Below are 22,994 nucleotides of genomic sequence, written 5' to 3'. Positions count from 1 at the left end.
GGTCAGACAGAGGGTAAGAGATTCCTAGAATCGTAGAATTTACAGTGCAGAAGGAGACCATTCGGCCAATCGAGTCTGCACCGGCCTTTGGGAAGAGCACCCTACTTAAGCCCACGCCTCCATCCTATCCCATAACCCAGAAACCTCACCTAACTTTTTGGACACTAAGGGGCAATTTAGCATGGCCTATTCGCGTGACCTGCACATCTTTGGACTGAGAGGAAACCGGAGCACTCGGAGGAAACCCACGCAGACACGGAGAACGTGCAAACTCCACACAGGCAGTCACCCAAGGCCAATATTGAACCCTGAACCCTGGAGCTGTGAGGCAGCAATGATAGCCACTGTACCACCGTGCTGCCCACATGCTTTAGTTTAATGTCAATTAATTTCAGAGAATTCGGGGCAGCACGGTAGCCTTGTGGATAGCACAATTGCTTCACAGCGCCAGGGTCCCAGGTTCGATTCTGGCTTGGGTCACTGTCTGTGCGGAGTCTGCACATCCTCCCCGTGTGTGCGTGGGTTTCCTCCGGGTGCTCCGGTTTCCTCCCACAGTCCAAAGATGTGCAGGTTAGGTGGATTGGCCTGATAAATTGCCCTTAGTGTCCAAAATTGCCCTTAGTGGTGGGTGGGGTTACTGGGTTATGGGGATAGGGTGGTGGTGTTGACCTTGGATAGGGTGTTCTTTCCAAGAGCCGGTGCAGACTCGATGGGCCGAATGGCCTCCTTCTGCACTGTAAATTCTATGTTCTAATGACGAGTCAGAAAAGTGAATTCAGCTAGGTTATAGACATGTGATTTACTTTTTTTTTTAGTGTTAAGAGAAGTGTAATGAAACAATTTAAAATTTACTCCATGCTGATGGTTTGTTCGCTTGTTGTACAAACATAGAAAATTGACAAGCAGGTTAAGACCTATTGGTCCATTGAGCCTGTACTATCTGACTGTGATGCAGAATTTATCACAAAACAGATGCTCCTCACATGCCTGGAGCCTTGTAGTCTCCTGGAAGAAGTGAAAAGCCAGGAAGAAATCCGGGCCAACAGTGGAGCGTTGTGTATTGTGACCAATGGCGTGCCACATGATTATGTGATGACTTCATCAGAGGCACCTGAGATTTTCCTTCTCTTTCACCTTCGACTATGAGCAAGCAACATTTCTCTAATAAATTGTGACTAGCTGGTTAAGTAACCTACGGTGTGACAACCTTTTCATCCTTTGTTGCTACTGTAACGAACTGAACCCTCTAAAATACAACCGGGAAGAACCTGGAAAATTCTTCTCCATTCCATTTAAACAATTGACAAAATGCCATGAGATCACATGGACTCTGATTTCTATTATAAGTCACCTTTGATGATGTAATCCAGCCGAAACAGATCTCTCAGTGAGTCATCCTGTAAATACAGCCTAGAACCCTGTTAGCTTTAGCTATAACGTCATAGTATTGGTCATAAACCTTTAGAGAGTGGTGCACTAAAATACCCAGATCTCTTTCACTACTGGCTGTGTTCGGTTCATCACTCATTTGGAGAAATGGCTCCTGGAATTTCTTGCCCATCCCTAGTTATGCTGAGAAAATTGGTGATGCAACTGAGTGGCTTGCTAGGCCAATTCAGAGGCTAAGTAAGAATCAACCAGTATGATGTAGGACTGGAGTCATATATATAGGCCAAGCCAGGTACCAATGACAGATTTATTTTTCAAAATGGGGCTTTCATCTTGAACAAGCTCCATCTATCGTCAAATTGCTAAATTCAGATAGTTTATTTAATTTGGGGCATTCTTTCTACAGAACAGTGGAAAACAATGTTCTGTAGAATCTGTGGAGAAACATTAGTAAACGTCTCTTTTCAGTCTTGATGCTCCACATTGAAGTCCTTCAAGTCTCGCCTAGGTTTCTCAAACAAACATTAAACAGTTTTGCAGCTGTAAGTGAGTTATTCACAACTGTAGTTTGTCCAAACAACGCATGTGCTGCAGTGTGGATCCAAACTATAGCTTTAGAGTTGGTCACTCTTTAGAGAGTGGTGCACTAAAATACCCAGATCTCTTTCACTACTGGCTTAAATTCTGTGTGCAGGCATCTGTTTCTGTTCATCTTAATTTGCCGCTGAGCCTCAAAGGTATCTCAAACAAAGCAAAACTCAATGTTTACATCTTCAAACCTATAATATCCTCTGCTATCTTGATTTTTTTTTTTGTATGGTACGCACGTCCATTTGCTGTTCCCATGTTAATGTGTTGTCTATGTTTCCAGTATGCTCTGATCCTCTTGAGCCGAGTTGAATTTTATAGAAAAAAAGTTTGATTAGAAACACATCCATCAAACAGTATTTTAATTCCATTTCTTCAACAGGACTAATCTCCACAAGGATTATAGAGTATCTTTCTACTAATTGATAGCTGCGAGATATATTCTTTGCATATTTGCCTGTGTATGTTGCCACTGAAAAACATGATATCTTACAATTATGTTGTATGCCGTCTTTTTAAAAAAAAAAAAGGTCACACTTACCAGTGTTATCCTGCAACTTGTGTTTGCAAACTTTTCTCTCCATTGCAGAGCATTTTCCAAACACGGTTTGAAACATATAGACTATATTGTCATTGCTGCATCAAGGGGCAAGTGTGACCTCAATATGATTAGCATGAAGCTCAAGTAGTTGGTTTATCTACGTTACACAAAGGGATAGTTTCTTCTACTGTCGTATGTTGCATATTCAGCATGAGTTCATGGGGCTGGTTTCTGTGATTCGGGGAAAAAGGGTGAATGCTGATGGTGGTGGACTAATCTCAGCTTCTGTAATATCAAGAAAACCTTTAAAATTAGGATTTTGAAGTGATTGTACTGGGATTGGGATGTTGGTTTACAAGGTGCAGGATAAGGCATGAGTGGTGGAGTTTTAGACAACATGAAATTTGTATAGCCTTGGAATTCCAGTGTTGAGAACCCACGCCAGGGTGTGAGGAAGACATTTTATAGCGTGTTAGGTGGGTGAAGTACAATTTAGGTAGATGCATTCTGGCAGTAGAAGTATGTAGTTTGTGATGATCCTTGGCCAGCCCCCCAGTTGTGACAGGAGATCTGGTCAGGGACCAAAGTTCCTTAGGCAGCAGCTTCCAAACCCATGAACACTGATATATAGAAGGATAAAACCAGCAAGATACCTGGGAACATCATCACTTGGAGATTCCCCTCCAAGTCACTCGCCATCCTGACTTTGGAAGTATATCATAGTTTCTTCCCTGTCACTAGGTTAATATCTTGGAATTCCCTCCCTAACATCACCTAACCTGCACATCTTTGGGTACCTACTGCAGTGGGCAAAAAAGCGACTCAGCACCACCTTCTCCAGGGCAACTAGGGATGGGCAATAAATGCTGGTCTAGCTGGTGACGCCCACATCCCATAAATGAATTTAAACATTTTTTTTGTTTAAAGTAGATAAAATTTGAGATTCAAGATGCTTATTAATGGTGGCACAGTGGTTAGCACTGCTGCGTAACAGCACCAGGGACTCGGATTCAATTCTGAGATTGGGTGACTGTCTATGTCTGAATCCTGCCCAGGACTTGGAATGTGACTCTTAGCTATTTGCATTTTTCAGCACCATTTTTTTTTTAAAAATGCTATACGTTGTTGGAATTGAAGCTGGGCTTTTTAATCAGGAATGGTGATAGTGGCAGATTTGAAGAAGGAAGGGACAATGTCAGTAAACATAGGAGCAAACAAAGATAGTTGAATAAGTAGCCAGTGCTTTGTTTTGCTTTGCGTTCTTTCTATAATTGATTATATTAGTCAACTATTGAGAATGTTCGCTGTGACCATGTTTTGGTAGCGATCATAGAATCCCTACAGTGCAGAAGGAGGCCATTCAACCCATCGAGTCTGCACCGACCCTTTGAATGAGCACTGTACACATGTCCACTCCCCTGTCCACCCTGCCCTTTCCCATAACCTAACCTGCACATCCCTGCACAATAAGGGGCAATTTATCATAGCCAATCACCTAACCTGCATATCTTTGGACAGTGGGAGGAAACCGGAGAACCCAGAGGAAACCCACACAGACACTGGGAGAACGTAGAAAGTCCACCGTCCACAGGCGGTGACCCAAGTATGGAATTGAACCCAGGTCCCTGGCACAGACAGCCGTGCTAAATACTGTGCCAGCCTGCCATATATTTGAAAATCTTTGGCATCATTGATCCTTACAGTGTAACATTAGTGGTTGATTAGAGAAGTCATGCACCCATATAAATGCTTCTGTTTTGTAGAAAATATCATACAGGTAATCTGAAAGATGTGCATATACCTCTTTGGTAATTTTTATTGTTCTCCTGGGGGCAATAGGGCCTTAATTAACAGCCCACCATCAGCCACCTCTTTATTTGGGTCTCAGACCCTCTGAAGGCAGCTGTATTATTTAGTTTCCAGTACTACAGTTGTATCTCTTAAGATAATTCAGTATTGGTGTTCTGACCTCAGTCTATTTGGAGCAGTATTCATTTTCACACAAATTAAGGTGCATTAAACCATAACATTTTCAGCAGCCACTGTTTGAGAAGCATTTTAGCAGCATTGAATGAATTGCAACGATGAACATCAACTGAAAATTCATGCACAGAATCTGATTTCCAGATTGCAAATGGTAAATATTTAGGCATGGTTTATTCAGCTAGTCTTGCATGTAATGAATTTGTCCTTTTCATTCTAGGCCACTTAATGAGTGATTCTGATTAAGTTGAACCATTTTATTGGGGGTGGTGAATGTGTGACAAAATATGGTGTTAATTGTCCTCCAGATTGAATAACCTTTTCTTAATTCATGAGCAGAGAGGGGTGATATTCGTGTCAAAATCTGTCAGATTTGATCTGGTTGTCTTGATTGATCAGGTCTTCAAAGGAAATTAAGGGAGAACTATAGATTGAAAGTATTATTTAACTTGATCAAATTTCCCCATGTGACCTGCATTGTTTCAAATATTTAAGCGCTCAAATATTGCGCAGTGAAATCATGACTGCCAGAATTACAAGTTTACATAATTCTACGAAAATTAAAACCTTGAATGTAGCTGCAAGCATGATATAGGAGGAATTAATTTGTAAATATTATTGAAGAATAACTCAAACGTAGAAAAAGTGACACTCTTAGATTGAGGTTATGGCCATATAATCTATTGAATTTAAAGTTGATTAATTAAATAATTTGATACCTACATTTTTGGCATAAATTTCCATTTTTGTTTTATTTCTATTGCTTAATTCAAATTACTGGGGGAGGGATCAATTTCAATGACAAAAATGACTTGGAATTATCAGGAGTTGAGTATATTGCATTTCCCTTGGTGTAATGGCTATCTGTTTCTTCAAATTCTTGCTACCTTATCCTGCTTGATTGTTAGGGAACCAAAGTTAGTTTAAGGGGTTTAGATTTGTATTGGTAAACATAATAAGATGTAGTTTTAAGTGGGTTTAATTTAATGTTTCTGTGCCTGAAAGGGTAAAACCTACAGTTAGATTCATGCTGAGGAAGAAGGCAGTTCTGCTAGAAGCAGTTAATTTTAGAAGCCTAAAGAAGGAACATCTCTCTCGGCCCTCCCAGATGAAAAGCCATACTATGGAGTAATAGTTAAGAAAACAGACGCCGAAAACCTGAAGTGCAGCTAGTTAAGGAAATTAGAGAAATGAATAGAAGTGTCAAGAGGTCTGGAGTGACCGGAATAGAGGTAACTGGAAACCAGAACAGATTACTGTGCATAGAACCATAGAATTCCCACAGTGAAGAAGGAAGCCATTCAGTCCATCGAGTCTGCACTGACCCTCTGAAAGAGCGGCCTAACTAGGCCCGCTCCATCGCCCTATCCCGTGTATAACCCCACCTGACTTGCATATCTTTGGACACTTGGGGGGAAACTTAGCATGGCCAGTCCACCTAACCTGCACATCTTAGGACTGTGGGAGGAAACTGGAGCACCAAAGGAAACCCACGTGGACATGGGAGAAAGACCCTACACAGTCACACAAGGCCGGAATTGAACCTGGGTCTCTGGCGCTGCGAGGCAGCAGTGCTAACCACTGTACGACCCTGAGTCACAGAGCTGAAAAGGATCGTGAGAGACCAGAAAGATATCTGCAGTAATGCTAAGGTTTGTGAGAAATTACTACAGTTTGGGTGACATTATTTGAAATAATTGTGGTAATTAGTGGCTAGACCTCAGAGTTTGTGTAAAAACCTTGCAGGGAGAGGTGTAAAACCTGAAACGAAACCTTAATGGAAGCAGCGGAGGGAGAGCATATTTTGAAAAGATCTGAAAGTGTGACTTTTGAAAGCGGCATTTGAAATCGCTCATGTGGAAGTTGGAATTCAGGGAGACAAGGTGGCTCACGATATAAGAATCATCTGTGGGAGCTTTGAGGAGAAATCCGCAGATATTCACTTGGGTTCAGAGAGGAGTGCACCTTACCACAGTTCATCTTGTGTGCTTACAAGGGACTGTGTTAGCGAAACCATTATAGCTTCAGATATACTTTAATCGGTGTTAATCCTAAAAGTTATGTGCAGTTAAATTAAAGGGGGGGGGGTAAAGGAATATTGTACTTTAATCCAATTTTTAATGTTTAATAAATGTTTTTTTTGTCGCGGTCCTTTGCATTTTATAAAAAAAGTAAAAGTTTTGATGGAGAACAAAATTTCTTAAAAGCCTGAATTATTTATTCCTGGTGTTGAAGAAGCTGTAACTCAATGTTGCAGCAGCCTGGTCTCTATTTTTCAGAGGCAAGTCAATGGCATCTAATCAGTAGTATGCGTTTATCTGTCAAATTTCAGACTTTTGGTCAACTAGCAAACCAAAGATCAATCCAGTGTATGATCATTTTGGCTTAAGAATGTGTGCTATGTTGTGATTTGTTCAAAAACTGTACTCTATGATCTTTACCTTTTTCGAAATGGAGATGCCTTGGAAGTTTTTTCACATCATACTTTCGGGCACACATTGAAACCCATGCAGATTTCTGCATTTTGCTTTTTTTATGAAAACTGAAGAAAAGAAGGTTATTGCCTTTGTAGAGCTACTTCCCATCAACAGAAAGCAGCTTCAAATTGATTTGGTTGTCAATTTTTTATATGGACCATAATTAAAAAGAAAGTTTGTCTGATTGACCTGTGCATCTTTCTCTAATTGACCCTGGAAGATCTAGGAATCGCCCCTTGTGCCTATAAAGAGACTCTTAAAGCCACACAGAGTTGTACTTGAGCGGCAGAATAATACATTGCTGCATGTTATCATAGTCCCATCCATGTAAAATATCATCTCCTCTAATCTACCATGAGCAGCAACATAAAAAATTACTTAACATGCGTTGTAAAATATAATATTCACGAGAATCACTTGGTCTAACAAGTAAAAGTTCAACTAAAGGAAATACTAATAGTAGGTCTCATTTGATGTGCCAACGCCCCAATGCTGATGTCTAGTAAAATAACTCCCAAACAAATGGTATTTTTCATATCGTTGTATTAATAATGGAAGAGAAATGACGCGATATAGTTAGGTGTTGAAATACTTAAATGAACAGTATTTCTACTCTTCTCTTCCACTGCCAGCTGAGAATTGTGAGACTACCTGACTATACTAAGGGCTTTTATTTAAACAAACTTTGAATTGGAGCAATGAAAAGTTTATAATCAGATGGCCATTAGACCCAGGGACAGTGGTTTTGTAAAAGTACTGCTTTAAAAGAAATGTTCCTGTAGTAGAATGGTCTAACAACCATGTCATAGTAATCTGACTGGTGTTGTTTTATACTCTCTTAAATAACTGAGTCTGTTTCTTGCCATAACGCAAAGCAATCATGAGCCTTAAAATCAAAACATTCCTGAGAAGAACGGGACCCTTTTATAGTCCAATGTTTATATGTTTAAGAATCAAAATAGAGCACGCACTACTTGATATGATAGAACAATTATTTATTTCAGTCCATTAAGAAAATATTGTGAAAGAATATCCCATAATACGCAATGCCGCTTCATGTACTTCAGTTTAAATATCACCGTGACGGTGATTATTAGTGTGACGTTCAGTTACATGGTTGTGGATTGATTATGTACAACCTTTAAAAGTCTGACTGAATTGACACAACAGCATTTGAGCTGACTAATGCTGATTTGAGTTAAAAGTTAACTTCAAATGCCAAAACTTGACCAAATATGAATGAAGTGTAAAGTTAAAATGCCCACCTTCTGCCCTGGTGGATTAGACTGAGGCCAGCCAAGCAGAATCTCTGAATTGTTTCCAAACAGGCTGAGGAAGTACACTCCAGAGAGAGCAGCAGCAAATGTAGGAGAGAAAGAATAGCCAACAGTTTGGTATTTGTAGTAAAGATGAACACTAAATATGTAAAGGGTCTCGTAATTGATTGATGGGAAACACAGCAAAAAATTGTTACGGTGTGCAAGGAGGCTGAACAAAGTTTTACCCGTGTGGAGGACCCAATTGTAGGCCATCTCTTAGAATCAGACCATATGAATAGCAAAGATTTTAACCATGTTAGTGCCAAAATAGTAGCCTGAGACAATCATCCATTGAACTTGGAACAGTAAATTGTTTCTATTACAATTTTTAAAAATCTTATCTCATCAATGAGACTTTTGATTTTTTTTTTTTTAAATCTCTAATCACCCTTAATGGAAGAATATTCAAAATTTATCTATTCTTAACAGGTGTTAAATTAATATATCTATGCTGAAAGCAGGATTTAAATTAATTTTGTTCACTTTTTTTGGTTTCATGTTTAACTTCTGTGTCTAACAAATTCTGTCAAACTTTTTTCAAATCTACTTCTCTGATGATTTAATCCTATACAGTTGAGTCAAAATAAAAGCATACCGTGTATACACAAACACAATCCCACTTTACTCCCCATATGTAGAATTTCTGATCTAAGTCTGATATGTAAAAATATATGCCTGAAATCCAGTGATCAGTATTGGTTGTGCCTTTAACAAGATTCAACTGCATTCGAACTAATATATCTTATTGCTTTTTGTAATGAAGTGCAATCTCTTGTATAAAGATGCTTAATGCTTCAAAAGACCTTCTACCTAAATCTGGCTTTCTCAAGCTTTTCTTTCTGTATTTTGCTCTGTTTGCTGAGGTGTTGCATGTAAAGCCTAACCTGTATTTTAAGTAGCTGTAACTCTCTGTAATGTATGAGTACTGCATATAGTATTTTCTGACCTTTTTTCTGAAGTGGCATCTTGCTAATAAACATTGATCTTGGAATATTTGATGGTGTAATGTCATGTTGACTTGCCCGAAACTAAAAGTGCCCACAGAAAGTAGTGCATGTCCTATTTATCGAGTTCCTGTGAGTATACAAAATAATTTTTAACAAACAGAATGAAAGTTTGATGCACTGACAGTGACATGTGAAAACTGTCTTTTTAAAAAAAAAAGATTAATTGCAGAACAAGATCATATTTATCATTGACCATTGAAGGCTAAATGATTTAAATAATGCAACTTCTCTCCAACCTCTTGCCTACTTCCTACATCTTTGTCACAAGGAAGACTGCTGAGTTGAAATTTGTATCCCACAAATGTGTTTTTTTTGTACCTGTCCCATTCTGATCATTTCCATTGGTGTGGTAATGATATTTTGGAAGCTTCATTTCTTTTGCATTAAAAGTTATTGATTTCCCATGACGATAGGGAACTTGTTAATGTCACTGGACGGGTAATCCAGAGGTCCAGGTTCAAACCCCACTATGGGAAGCGAGTCTCAATAAAGGCGGCCATGAAATTAAGATTGATTGTCATAAAAACCCAGCTGGCTCCTTAATGTCCTTTATGGAAGAAAATCTGCCATCCTTACTCATTCTGGCTTACATGTGACTACAGACCCACAGCAATGTGGTTGGCTCTTAACTGCCCTCTGCAATGGTCTAGCAACCCACTTGGTTCAGGGGCTATTAGGGATTGGCATCAAATGTTGGCCCAGCCAGTGATGCCCACATCCCATGAAAGAATAAAGAAAAAAGTGATGCTTGCTGACAAATCCAAAGAAAGATTCTCCTTCTGTCCCTGCTTTCTCTCTCTGCCTGATGTTTCATTTTTCTCTTCCTCTTTTCTCTGTTTTTCTTTGGTTATTATCTGTTATTGTCATCTTTCCTTCTGTTGTCTTGAACTCCTTTTGTTCCTCTTTGTCTCCTTCCAGGAAAGAGTCGCCTCCCCTCTGTTTCCACCTATCTGTTAAGCTGCATGCCTCTCAGCTGGTTGATTTACTGATTAACACAATTTATAGTTTTATTATTTTGAACCATCTTCTCCATTCTAGTTGACTCCTCAAAACCTACATTTTAAATGCTTTATGTCTTAACTATTCTGCAACATTATGCATTTGTGCTTTCCTGTCAAGGGCATTCCAAGTTTTGTTGTAAAAATATGGGCATGCAGCAAGAAGGTTACTAGCACTTTGGAGGTGGGTACCAGGCCGGTGTGGGGAGAAGCAAGGTATGAAGACCATCCTGGAATTGCGTATCGCAGGCGTGAAAGAGAACATGTGGTTTGGGTTGGAAGTATGGGAGAGGCTAAAGAGCTAGCACAAAGTGCTCAGTTCGAAAAATGTGTGAATTTCTAGCTAGGGAGGTGTTTGCCACAGGTTGCAATTGGAAGGGTGGGGCAGAGAGTAGCCAGACATAAGGTAGAACAAAGCCATGTTCTACAGCTGTAGGGTTGACTATCGAACGAGACAATGACAGGATTTGGACATTGACCAGGGCTGAGTACTGAGAGCAGAATCTGCAATGGAGAGTAGAGAGAGTGACAGGAGGGGGCTATCGAGCTGGTTAAAAAAAACATTGAGCCCTTGCAGGGCTGCAAATCCATAAAACTACTGCAATGGTGGCAGCAGGACTGAAGCACTTAAGAGGGGGGGGGGGGGGGGGGGAAGAGGGGGGGAGAGGGGGATGGGGGGGGGGGGGGGGAAGAGAGAGAGAGCGAGAGTAGAAAGGAGCAGAGGCAGAAAGACCCATTACAGTTCACTTAAAAAGAAGCACTGCTAAAGCAGTGAGATTGAATGCTTAATGGGAATTCGGAGATCAGACAAAAAAACCCTGATATGTTTCCAATGACCTGGTTGGCCCGTGGTACCACATGGTTGGCATAGACATCACAACATCTCGAGGAGATCGGCAATAGATGCTAACTTAGCCAGGCGTGCCCACATCCTGCGAGATAATTTTTAAAAAGCTCACCACAACATTACTAACAAACAATATGACAGGTCAGTCAAATATTTGTTGCTAACAGATTTCCTATGACAGTACTTACAGTAATTTAGAAGTATCCTTTGTTATAACAATGTCAACAAAATATGATGAGAAAGTGTTACAGGAAGTATGTGACACAATAAATGAGTATTTTAGAATCATAGAATCCCTACAGTGCAGAAGGAGGCCATTCGCCCCATCAAGTCTACACCGACCCTCCGAAGGGGCACCCTACCTAGGCCCACACTACTACCCACCTAACCTTTTGGACACTATGGGGCAATTTAGCAGGGCCAATCCACCTAACTTGCACATCTTTGGACTGTGGGAGAAAACCCACGGGGAGAACATGCAAACTCCACACAGTCACCCAAGGCCGGAATTGACCCCGGGTCCCCGGTGTTGTGAACACTGTGCAGCATTGTAAGCAAGATATTTCCGTAATATATTAATACCCTAATTAAAAATTAATTGGTTAAAGATTGTATTTGGAGGATCTTAAGTTCGATGTTAGTATGGCTCGACTTTGATATGCTTTCCGTATTCTTATCAACAGATTTTCACAGAGAAAATCAAAATGAGGTATTATTTACTTTTGCAGCTATTAAATATAAGCCAAACATTATTCAACAATATTTTGTATTACCATTGTTAAATACACATTTTGATTTTGGATTGCCCCCCTCCTCCCCCTCCAATTGCCTCAATTTGGCAAAATTTAATACAGTTGCCTACATCTCAATTTTTCTTGTCAAATTGAGTAGCGAAAAGGCAACTTTGACATCTTAAGATACATCTCAGCAATTTTCCTTTGTTAATGCATTCTTCAAAGATGACCAGTTCCCTCCCACTGCCATTGATGTCTTAATTTCTGCATGATATTTGAACGGAAGTGCTATAAAAGTTTTTTTTTTAAAAAGGGAGAAAATCTGAGGGAGAGCTGTTAAAGTCTCTTTGGGCATGTTGTGGCATCTAGTTCCGAGCAGTAATTCTGAAGCCAAGAGACCAATTCATCTTCCTTATTCTAGGAATGAGAACCTGGTCCAGGAGAGAATGAATAGAATATTCCCTTATTTTTACAAAGATATTTTAAATAAATATTTATTGGAAGTGCTTTTGGCTATTGGATCTTGCTTCTGCTAACATTATGTGGGGACTTTTTTTTTTGTGCTCAACTAAAAGACCTCTAACCTTTTTTGATTGGTTTAGCATGCTGGGTGAGTTACATTCAAGTTGGTGATAAAAGAATTCCATCTGCCCTAGCTGTAAACTAATCTCCCTGTTTCTAATTGGAGGTGTTTGATAAAGGTGACTTTCACAACATTGCTGTACTTGCTAAGTTACTCGCAAAGACTTTGGGATCATGTTACGAGTATCCTTGACAATTATCAACCGACTTCTTACTGTACACAAACCTGACCGTGTGCTTTCTCTCGCCACTTTTTTAAGGTGTTCATTGTTTCCATATTTCCTGATATTGCAATTGCCCCTTTACCCTGAAGGGTGGCCATAATCCATGGTGTTGCATTGAGATCTGGCTGGCCCCCATTAATAAAGATAAAGATAATATTTTTCTCTCTCCCCTTGCCCCACCCCCAAACTTTGCTTAATTCCTCATTAAATATTTTACTGCTCTGAATTGATCAACGTGGTTCTCAACTGAACCTTGTCAATTCCAAACCAATAAGGAAAACTTGGCTTTGAACATCACCTCCTGGGACTGCTGATCGAGTGTCCATCAGTCTTTATGTCTGTGTTGGGGCCGTATCAGGTCCAGGATGTCTATCTTTATAACCTAGAAATCCTAAACTACTAGTATCTAATGTCAAAACACTGCACTAATATTTAGAGCAGTCAGTCTTGAAATAATGTGCATTTTTGGCAGCTGATAATCCAAAGGGATTCAGTTGGTAAGAGGTCAGCTATTGCGCCACGATTTTACCTTCCGTGTAAAAATGCACCTATTTTAACAGCTGAAGTAAGCTCCATTTTTGATGGAACAGTTTATTCAAAAGTACACCCAGCCATTTAGTTCTGATTGCTTGGAACATTGTCCAGACCGAAACAAATTAAAGTTTGTTTTTCATTGATAAACTTGATGAACTTAAGACACAATAAGGATAATCCAAGAACAGCTTTACACTCGTGAACATTGGTCATATTGAGATCCAGCCTATGTTTATCCTTGAAGTACTTTTCCAGTGTGTTGAAGTACTGCAAGTGTGTTGGTACTTGAATTATTTGTTCCTAATGACAAGTGAAACTGTGATAATAACTAATGCTTCTTAGGGTGAGCTTTTGTTCCCAAGGTTGTCGATGGTATTTCACAGTTGCAATTACAGGAGTGTAATCAACTGTGGTTACCGTATTCAAAACACTGTAATTTTAATCTTGTTTACAATAGTATTCCCTGTTTTCCCACTGAGTGGTAGTTTTAGTTTCAGTGCAGCTGGTAGTAATTTATTTTGACCATACAGTTGGCATCATTAATGTTCAGATCTCATCAAGCTGCACTTTGACAGCATGTTGTGATTGTTTTCAGGCTAATTCCAGTTACATCAAAGACTACATAAAGTTAGTTATATCTGGCAATGTAAGGAATTGTAAGCATTAGTCATCTTTTTTTTAAATAGATTTCAGTGATTCCTTTTGATGTATGAGTGTCCCATTGAAGTAAGATTGACAAACTGCAAGCATTTTGTGAATTAAGTTTTGTTTTTTTTCCTTCCTGTACAGCAAAAATATTTCCATGACTTGGAAATTTGTCGGCAGACCTGTCTTATTAACACCCTAGCTGACTGCTTGGAGGTGGAAAGCCCAAGACGGACTGCCCCTTCCTGAAGGGAGCTACTGATCCGTACCTTTACCCTCAGCCTGGTCAAGATCAGGAATTAGTTGTGTGGGATATTGTGGATGCTTGCCACTCTGTGGTACCGAAGTCAAGAGCTTTACCATTCAATCTGCACTCTTCAACAAGCCTGATTGTGTACATTTTTTTTTGCTGGTTGACTGCATGCAGCAGAACCAGCCTAAAGCTGTCAGAAATGTAACCATTTAACATGCTGAAATCTTTCCCTGCTTGACAAAGTGTGTCCTTGTACCTATACTGTGGGGTTTTCTGTTATTAAATTGTCACCGTTTAAAGCACATGCAGAGCACCTAAACGTTAACGGGTCATGCTTGTCTTGTCACAAAGAACAACAGTCGAGGAAGTAAAGGCAACACATGCCTAGCCAAGACCAGCAGCACTCTTCATCTTTACGGAACTGAAACTGACTGCCAGATGTGCTTTAATGTCAGTTTGGAGCACCGCTACCTTTAATAAAAGTTACTCCAGGCCTATGCTGCAATCTGAATGGGAAATGGCAGTTGTCAGAATAAGCCAAGCGCTAAAGAATTTTTCTGCCAGATTAGCTGGAAAGTAAATTTTGAAATCCTAATCTGTTTTGACATATTATTTTAATTTCTTGGTGCAGATATCAGCTGTGCTTTGGAAAACCTTAGAAGACCCGGCCAGAGGCTCTGAATGCAGCCTCAAATGAATTAGTCTGCTGAAATGCAAATAACTGTGCAGCCACTGATCAGTTTTAGTCCTTGTAGTTAAATTTTTGTGCAATTAAGCACTTTAAAAGTGTCATTCTTCAATTAGAGCCTTACTTTAAAATTCAAGGTTTAAAGTCAGTGATCAGAATTCCCTGTTTCTTTCAGATCTGGACGACTTTAAATTTGACCCCTTTGGTAACTTCAGTAATGGTTCTGCAGTGAGCAGTTTAACCAGTTACGATTGGTCCGAGAAAGAAGACTGTGGCACGCAGACTAAGAAGCAGCCACCATTCTTCTTCAACTCTGAAGGCAGATCATTGTCCTCCGCCTCGGTGCTTCAGAAAAAAGAAACCTCTTTCGGCAGCTCTGAGAACATCACTATGACAACTGTCTCCACGGTAACAACATTCTCAGCTGAGGATCCAAGTTCACAGTGCAACTTTGATGCTTTCGGAGACCTCAAAGAAACTGCGGAACGGACCAAGGAGAAAAAAGGTGGTGGGGATTTGGGAGACTTTGCAATTACTTCATCTAGCGAGGGACAGCTAGCTAAGCCTAATGAGTCAAGTCTGGACGATGCAGAGCAAAGGACTGCAGTCTCCGTCACAGATGGCATTTCTTCAGAGGGGACAAAAACTGAAGCCTTTGATGAATTTGGGGAATTCCAAAGTGAAAAGCCCAAAATTAGTAAATTTGATTTCCTTATGGCTAGTTCCCAGGGCAAGGTGAAGTCCAGTGAGGAGATGATCAAGAGTGAGATGGAAACTTTTGATCTTTCTGTGCAAGGTATGTATGAACAGTCTTTATCCTCTATTAAATTAATTGTAATATTACTGCTTCTGGTTGCTTAACCTCAAAGTTGGCTATTGCAATAAGCTGCTTTTACTGAAAACAAACTTTAGATCTTGGGTTGCATGAAGGTACTCGTAATCCAAAGCAAATTTATAAACAACGATTAGTCATTCTGTTTAGCTTGGACTTGCAAAAAACATTTGTACATGTGCCTCATTAACTCATTTTAGTTTGTGGTTGAACGCTCTCTTCATTTTCCTCCTTGACACAGCAATAATAGCTACTTGCATTGACGTGATTTCATTGTAGGAAATGTCTCTCAAATGCCTAAGTGGAGGCCAATCTCAAGTAGGACATGTTCGATGAGTTGATCATAAACTTATAATAATCTTTATTATTGTCACAAGCAGGCTTACGTTAACACTGCAATGAAAAGCCCCTAGTCGCCACATTCCGGTTCCTATTCGGGTACATGGAGGGAGAGTTCAGAATGTCCAATTCACCTAACAGCACGTCTTTCGGGACTTGTGGGAGGAAACCGGAGCACCCGGAGGAAACCCGTGCAGACACAGGGAGGACATGCAGACTCCGCACAGACAGTGACACAAGCGGGAATCGAACCCGGGACCCTGGCGATGTGAAGCAACAGTGCTAACTACTGTGCTACCTTGGCTCCCAGAGAATCTTGTTCAGAGATTGGCTTCAGGAGGGTCCTGAGGTGGGGCAGGAATTTAGGAAGGGATTTCAGCGTGTGGGTCCGAGACAGCTGAAGGCATTTTGGGGGCGGACAAGAGGCCAGACTCAGGAGGAGAGAGTTTTGGGGTGGGATATTGCTTAAAAAGGTTAGAGAGATGGGGAGTAGTTAGGCCATGGAGGAATTTGGACATGGGGATAGGAATTTTAAATCTGTGGCAAAAAAAACTTAGAAACAAATGTAGGTCAGCCAAGGGCATGTGGATGGTGAACCAGCAAGGCTTGTTACGTGATCCAAAATGAGCAGCAGAGTTTTTGATGAATTCAAGTTCACTGAGGACAGATGATGACTTTTGGTGGACAATGTTATGGGATGGAAATAGATGGTCTTTGTGATAGAGGAGATGTAGGATTGGAAGCTTCACTTGGGGATTGAATAGGACACCGAGGTTGCAGGTTTTATGGCTCAGTCAAAGATATGGGGCGGGGGGGGGGGAAGTGGAAGGAATCTCCCAAACAAACTATCCAGTTCAGTTAAACTCTTCCCCACACCCCCTCCCTTGTGTTGGAGCCAATTCCCCTCCAATTTCACCTACCTGTTGAAATCCAAAATTTAAAACAATATTGTCAGTGCCTTTTTTTTTTGTAGAAGCCATTCCTTAGACAGTGGTTCTGTGTTCCAAAGCTTCTGCAGGGGGGGGGGGGGGGAGATGCTTGTTTCTCTGACTTATGACATCGCTGAGTGTAAGGATAAACAGTGCAAAATACTGGCACTTTAGAAAAGGAGAAATAGTCTAACGTTGGACGGGATCTCCGTAAGGAAGATTCTCGATCTGCAGTGTGACCCAGGATGTTTGTATTGGAATGCTCAAGAGATTCAAATTAACTAGTATGTTCTTAAATTCAGTTTTACATAATTGTGGTAAGATTCAACCTTTATTAAAATGCCACAGAGTGTTGAACCTTCTCTTCTGAGCTGAGAGGATTTTGTACTAAATTGTTGATTGCAGCTTCTGTTGTGAGAACTGGTCTTTTCCACGGTTACAGTTTTATGATATATTGCTCTGAGATAAGATTGTGTTTGTGACTTTCTCTGAAATGGAGTAACGTGTTTAGCACAAGATTTCAACTCCATCCCTGCAGGATCTCATAAAAGGAGTCTGAGCCTTGGGGACAAAGAAGTAACCCATGCTCCACCAGTTTCAGAGCAGCCTTTCAGGGACAGATCAAATACCCTAAACGAGAAGCCAGCACCACTGCCCGTCATCAGGGACAAGTACAAGGACCTAACTGGAGAAGTGGAGGTATTAGTTGTGTATCCTGGAAGCCATTACTGTTTAAGCTGTAAGATGTTTGGGATTTCCACTTGACGCAGTGGAAGGAAATTATAATTGTTCTCCGTTTCTATGTGCCCGATTCCACATTCTGTTCTGCAGGAAAAGTTACATGTAGGAAAAGAACTGGAACAGTGTAATGGCACGAAGGTGTTCTAAGATGGAGGCCAAGAAAGGAATGGCATTGTGAAACTATTTAATGTGCGAATTAAGAGAGTAAATGTCACTAGTTTACAAGCAAACAGGATTTGTGTTTCAAAATAAAGATGCACTTGGTTAGCTCTACAACACTTTATATTGCGGTTTCACAGCTGGTTTACAGGGACATCATCCTGCGTGGAACACACTGTAGGATGATAAAATGACATTAGTAGCCTGTGGAAAAGGTGTTACGCGCCAGATTCCTTCAGTGTTTAGCAACAACTTACCCCCTATATTGGAATGTTTATGATAAGCTTGAGATTTAATAACCTGGAAAGTGCTTGGATTGATGGTTATTTATAATAATCTTTATCAGTGTCACAAGTAGGCTTACATTAATACTACAACAAAGTTACTGTGCAAATCTCCTAGTCGCCATGCTCCGGCTCCTGTTTGGGTACACCAAGGGAGAATTCCATATGTACAATTCACCTAACAAGCCTGTCTTTTGGGACTTGTGGGAGGAAACCGGAGCACCCAGAGGAACCCATGCCGACACGGGGAGAATGTGCAGACTCCACACACAAAGTGACCCAAGTAGGGAATCAAACCCCCGGACCCTGGTGCTGTGAAGCAACAGTGCTAACCACTGTGCAACCGTGCCACCCCTGAACTGACTAGACTGCCTTGTGGTGACTAGTTCTGTTGCCATCCATGTGCATGATGCTTTTGCCAGTTCTTGACCTGGGCACTTGTTAATCTGCATATCATAGAGAATATACATATATTTAGATAATTCTAAATTATCTAATTGCTCAATTAACATTTCAGTTTGATTCCTACAGGTTACACATTTTAGTGGGTTTTGTTTCAGATATTGATTGGTGAACAGATTTTATTGTCTTTTTTTTCAGGAGAATGAACGCTATGCGTATGAATGGCAAAGATGTTTAGAGAGTGCATTACAGGTGAAGCCTTCATCATTCTATTTATTTTACTATATTTCAATGGTATGCCATAGTGGAATCGCAATTCATTTTCAGAAGTAAATGGGCATGGGAGTACCTGCACTTGAGCCTGAACCTGCTGCTAATTGAGTAGGAATGCGTATAAAAGCAAAGTACCGCAAATGCTGGAAATCTGAAAGAAAAACAGAAAATGCTGTATAACTCAGTAGGTCTGGCAGCATCTGTGGAGAGAGAAACACCGTTAACATTTTGAGTCCACATGACTCTTCTACAGTACTGAAGAGAGATAGAAATGTGATGAATAAGGGGACAGCACGGCCGCGCAGTGGTTAGCACTGCTGCCTCACGGTGCCGAGGACTCGGGTTCGATCCCAGCCCCGGGTCACTTGCTGTGTGGAGTTTGCACATTCTCCCCGTGCCTGCATGGGTCTCACCCCCACAACCCAAAAGATGTGCAAGGTAGGTGAATTGGTCACACTAATCTGCCCCTTAATTGGAAAAAAAAAAGAATCGGGTACTCAAAATTTCTTAAAGAAATGCGACGAATTAAAGATTTGGAGAGGGGGTGGGGCAGAATGGAAAGTCAGTGATAGGTCAGAGCTGAGGAGAGATGGACATTGATGTCAAAGGCAAAAGGGTGCCATTAGGGACTTGGCAAAGATAGGGCAGCAGAATGTGTTAATGGGAGGACAAAAGGTCAATGCTCAGTGGGAGCAAAACTGAACAACAAGGGGCAGTAGTCATGTGGGTTGGGGTGGGATGGGACAAGCCAGGGGAACCAGGTAACAGAAAACGAAAAGTGGGAGTCAAGATGGAGGCAAACTTCACAAATTTCTAAAGTTGTTGAACTCAAAATGTTGAGAGTCCAGAAGGCCGCACCGTGCCTAATCGGAAGATGAAATGTTGTAGACTAAATGCAGACTGGGTGACTGCTTTGCGGAACACCTTCGCTCCATTTGCAAGCATGTCCCCAACCTTCCGGTCGCTTGCCATTTCAACTCAGCACCTTGCTCTCGTAACCACATGTCCATCCTTGTCCTGCTGCAGTGCTCCAGTGATGCCCAAGCAAACTGGAAGAACAAAATCTGACCTTCCGATTCGGCACATTTAGGCATGTTTACAAACATAAGCAGTGTTTAAAAAAGAACTATAGATTCTTGGGTGTGTGGATGCTTCCACTTGCACTCTGGACATTTAAAATTTACTGGCTGGGGAATGGAGCTCAATGAATGTGTGGAGCTATTTCGAAGGGAGCACAATTTCCAGTCACATATAAGGAAGGTTTTAATGACTGAACTACTCATTACAACTAACAATCTGACGTCAGTAGTGCAGTCTTAACTCAAGATTGGGTTGCCTTAGTCCCCGTCAATGCAAGTTAAGATTTATTTCAGATAAGGTACTATGATTGAAACTGGACATGGCATTTAATTTCCCAGTTTGAGCTGTTCTATTTCATTCATAACCCCAAAACAACACAACACCCCCAATCAAAACCCCTGCCCCATAGAAACAAAACAAAATAACCAACCCCCCAAACTCTGGTGTAGAAACTCCATTAGATCCCCCAGCCATACTGAGGGCACTGGGTGGAGAAGTTGACCTCCATCCCATCATCACTTGCCTTCAAGCAATCAGCCGTGCGAAGGCCAGGACAGCGCACACACCCCACCCCCTCGCTGACATGGTGCTAAAAACAGAGACCCAGAACCCCACAAGCTTAGAACACACCCAGAACATATGCACATGGTTAGCTAGACCTTTCCCACAACGCTCGCACTTGTCCTCCACTCCCACAAACAACCTATACATCCCGGACCAAGTCAAATGAGCCTTATGCACTACCCCAAGCTGTATTAAGCCACGCTTTGCACACAAGGATATGGCATTCACCGTCTGCAGGGCCTCACTCCACACCCCATCCTCCAACACCAGCCCCAACACCACCTCCCACTAGTCTTAACCCCCTCCACTGATACTGTCTTCAGCCTTAATCCTTCCATATTAAGGAGGTACTCCCCTTCTCCAACCCTGCAAGTGAAAGAACCCTCCATCAATATTATTCTTAACATTTCAAGTCCAACATGACTCCTCTTCTGTTCCAATGAAGAGTCATGTTGGATTTGCCGTTAACTCTGTTCTTCTCTCCACAGATGCTGCCGGACTTGCTGAGCTTTTCCAGCACTTTTCAGATCTCTGCTTCCGTGGTATTCTGCTTTTGTATTGGAGAATTATTTTTGTTTCTTGTCCTGTGACCACAAGAGACCATAAGCAATCGTGTCTGATATTGGGTTTGTTGCCGCCGTTGAGCGTTGATCATGATGAACAAAACTAAATGTGTAACAGGGGTGTTGTTTAAGGTTTTGTCTTTTTAACCTGGTGTGAGGAGGCTCCAACATAATATGACTGCGAAGGAATCGGAACCAAACCAAGCCTCTGTAGCAAGCTTGGTAATTTGAGACCCTGTGAGTCCGATCTGCAATACTCCAGGGCTCTTGATGATTAACCAGTCCACCGAGAATAGCATTTGGAGGAGTAGTGTGTTCCAGATAAGCCTGCAAGTTAATGATGTAGGTAGAGTGTCCTAACGGAACAAGAATGCTCATGAGGTTATTTCGTTTTAGCTGGATGAACACCAGCTGTATCAGCTGCATGCTCATGATACAAACCTTTGTGGCAATCAACGCCAAATCTCTGAACCTTGATAAAAGGGATATTTTCTTTGAGGGATAGAGCGCACTGCATGTCAAACAAAAGGTTTATGAAGTGAAAATCAAAAATGCTAAAGCAAGTCAAAAACATCTGTTGAGATAAAAACAGAAAATGCTGGAAAAGCCCAGCAGGTCTGGGCAACATCTGTGGAGAGAGAAACGGAGTTAATATTTTGAGTCCGGATGACTCTTCAGAGCTTCTGTTGAAAGTTCTGATGTAAGGCGATCGACCCAAACCATTAACTCTGTTTTTCTCTGCACATGTGCTGCGTGACCTGCTGAGTATTTGAAGCATTTTCTGTTTTCATTTCAGATTTCCAGTAACAGCAGTATTTTACTTTTGTAAATGGCAATTTGAACCGAGTGGTTTTCTAAATAGTTTGGTTTGAAGACTCTTAAGCAGAGTGCTGCAATTCCGAAGATGTCAGACATCCAGCTGACCTAAAAAATATCTTTAATTCTAAATTTAGACATTGAGCTTTGGATTCACACACATACCTATTTGTGATATTAATCTATATTTTTTTATAATTTAGAGTACCCAATTCTTTTTTCCAATTAAGGGGCAATTTAGCATGATCAATCCACCTATCCTGCACAGCTTTGGGTTGTGAGGGTAAGACCCATGCAGGCATGGGGAGAATGTGCAAACTCCACACGGATAGTGACCCGGGGCCGGAATCGAACCTGGGTCCTTGGGGCCATGAGGCAGCAGTGAGCCATCGTGCCGTCCACTTCGTGATATTAATATAAAATAGAATTTGCCCCTTAATTGGAAGAAAAATATATTTTTTAAAAGAACTTTAAATTTAAAGAACAAAAATATAAAATAGAATTGAATGTTTTCTACTGAAAAAACCCTTTCACATCCTCAAGACAACCTAAAATGCATTAAGTCAATGTATTACTTTGAAATGTTATTTTGTAATCAAAAGCGACATCTAATTTGCATATAACAAAGTCTCATCTGAGGTTGTATTTGGTCTAAAAATGTTACTCAATCATGAGAAATCAAAGTAACCAAGGATACTGATTGAACTCAGTTTGGATTAGTTTTGAATCATCATTTGTTTCTCAGCAGTTGAATAAAGTCTGTATCCTGTATTCTCATTCAGCATTATTTTTATATAAACCATTTTAACTTTTAAAAAGTAAGAAGGATGAATCAGTTGTAAAGAGTTGAAATTTCAAATCTTAAGTCTGACACCGATCCATTACACAGAATCCCTGGAGGATGAGAAAATGTAGAGGGAGCTGATTGATTGATTTTGAATGAACAAGACCTGTAAATCAACCAAATCCACTTTCTTCAAAATTGCTGTTTGGTTGTTAATGCACAGGGAATCCATATGTATCTCTAGAATTAAAATTGGGCACAAAGTAAAAACAAGTCAGATTGATAAATTCTTGATTTCTCGAGGAATTAAGGGCTATGGAGAGAGCGGGTAAATGGAGTTGAAATCAGCCATGATTGAATGGTGGAGTGGACTCGATGGGCCAAATGGCCTTACTTCCACTCCTATGTCTTATGGTCTT

At 40.8% G+C, this 22,994-nt stretch overlaps 1 protein-coding gene across 6 annotated transcripts in view; it reads left to right on the top strand.

Moving 5' to 3' along the window:
* Positions 1-22,994, top strand: part of synrg (synergin, gamma) — a 131,270-nt gene that overhangs the window by 59,411 nt on the left and 48,865 nt on the right. For all 6 annotated transcript variants that reach the window (XM_072469679.1, XM_072469676.1, XM_072469674.1 and 3 more), the window contains 3 exons: positions 14,985-15,605; positions 17,448-17,608; positions 18,694-18,747. In XM_072469679.1, coding sequence (XP_072325780.1) covers positions 14,985-15,605; positions 17,448-17,608; positions 18,694-18,747 — 836 coding nt within the window. The remainder of the gene's footprint in view (positions 1-14,984; positions 15,606-17,447; positions 17,609-18,693; positions 18,748-22,994) is intronic.

The sequence above is a fragment of the Scyliorhinus torazame genome, chromosome 12, assembly GCF_047496885.1.
Source record: "Scyliorhinus torazame isolate Kashiwa2021f chromosome 12, sScyTor2.1, whole genome shotgun sequence".
NCBI classification, from domain to species: domain Eukaryota; kingdom Metazoa; phylum Chordata; class Chondrichthyes; order Carcharhiniformes; family Scyliorhinidae; genus Scyliorhinus; species Scyliorhinus torazame.
This window is presented reverse-complemented; position numbering and strand designations above follow the sequence as displayed.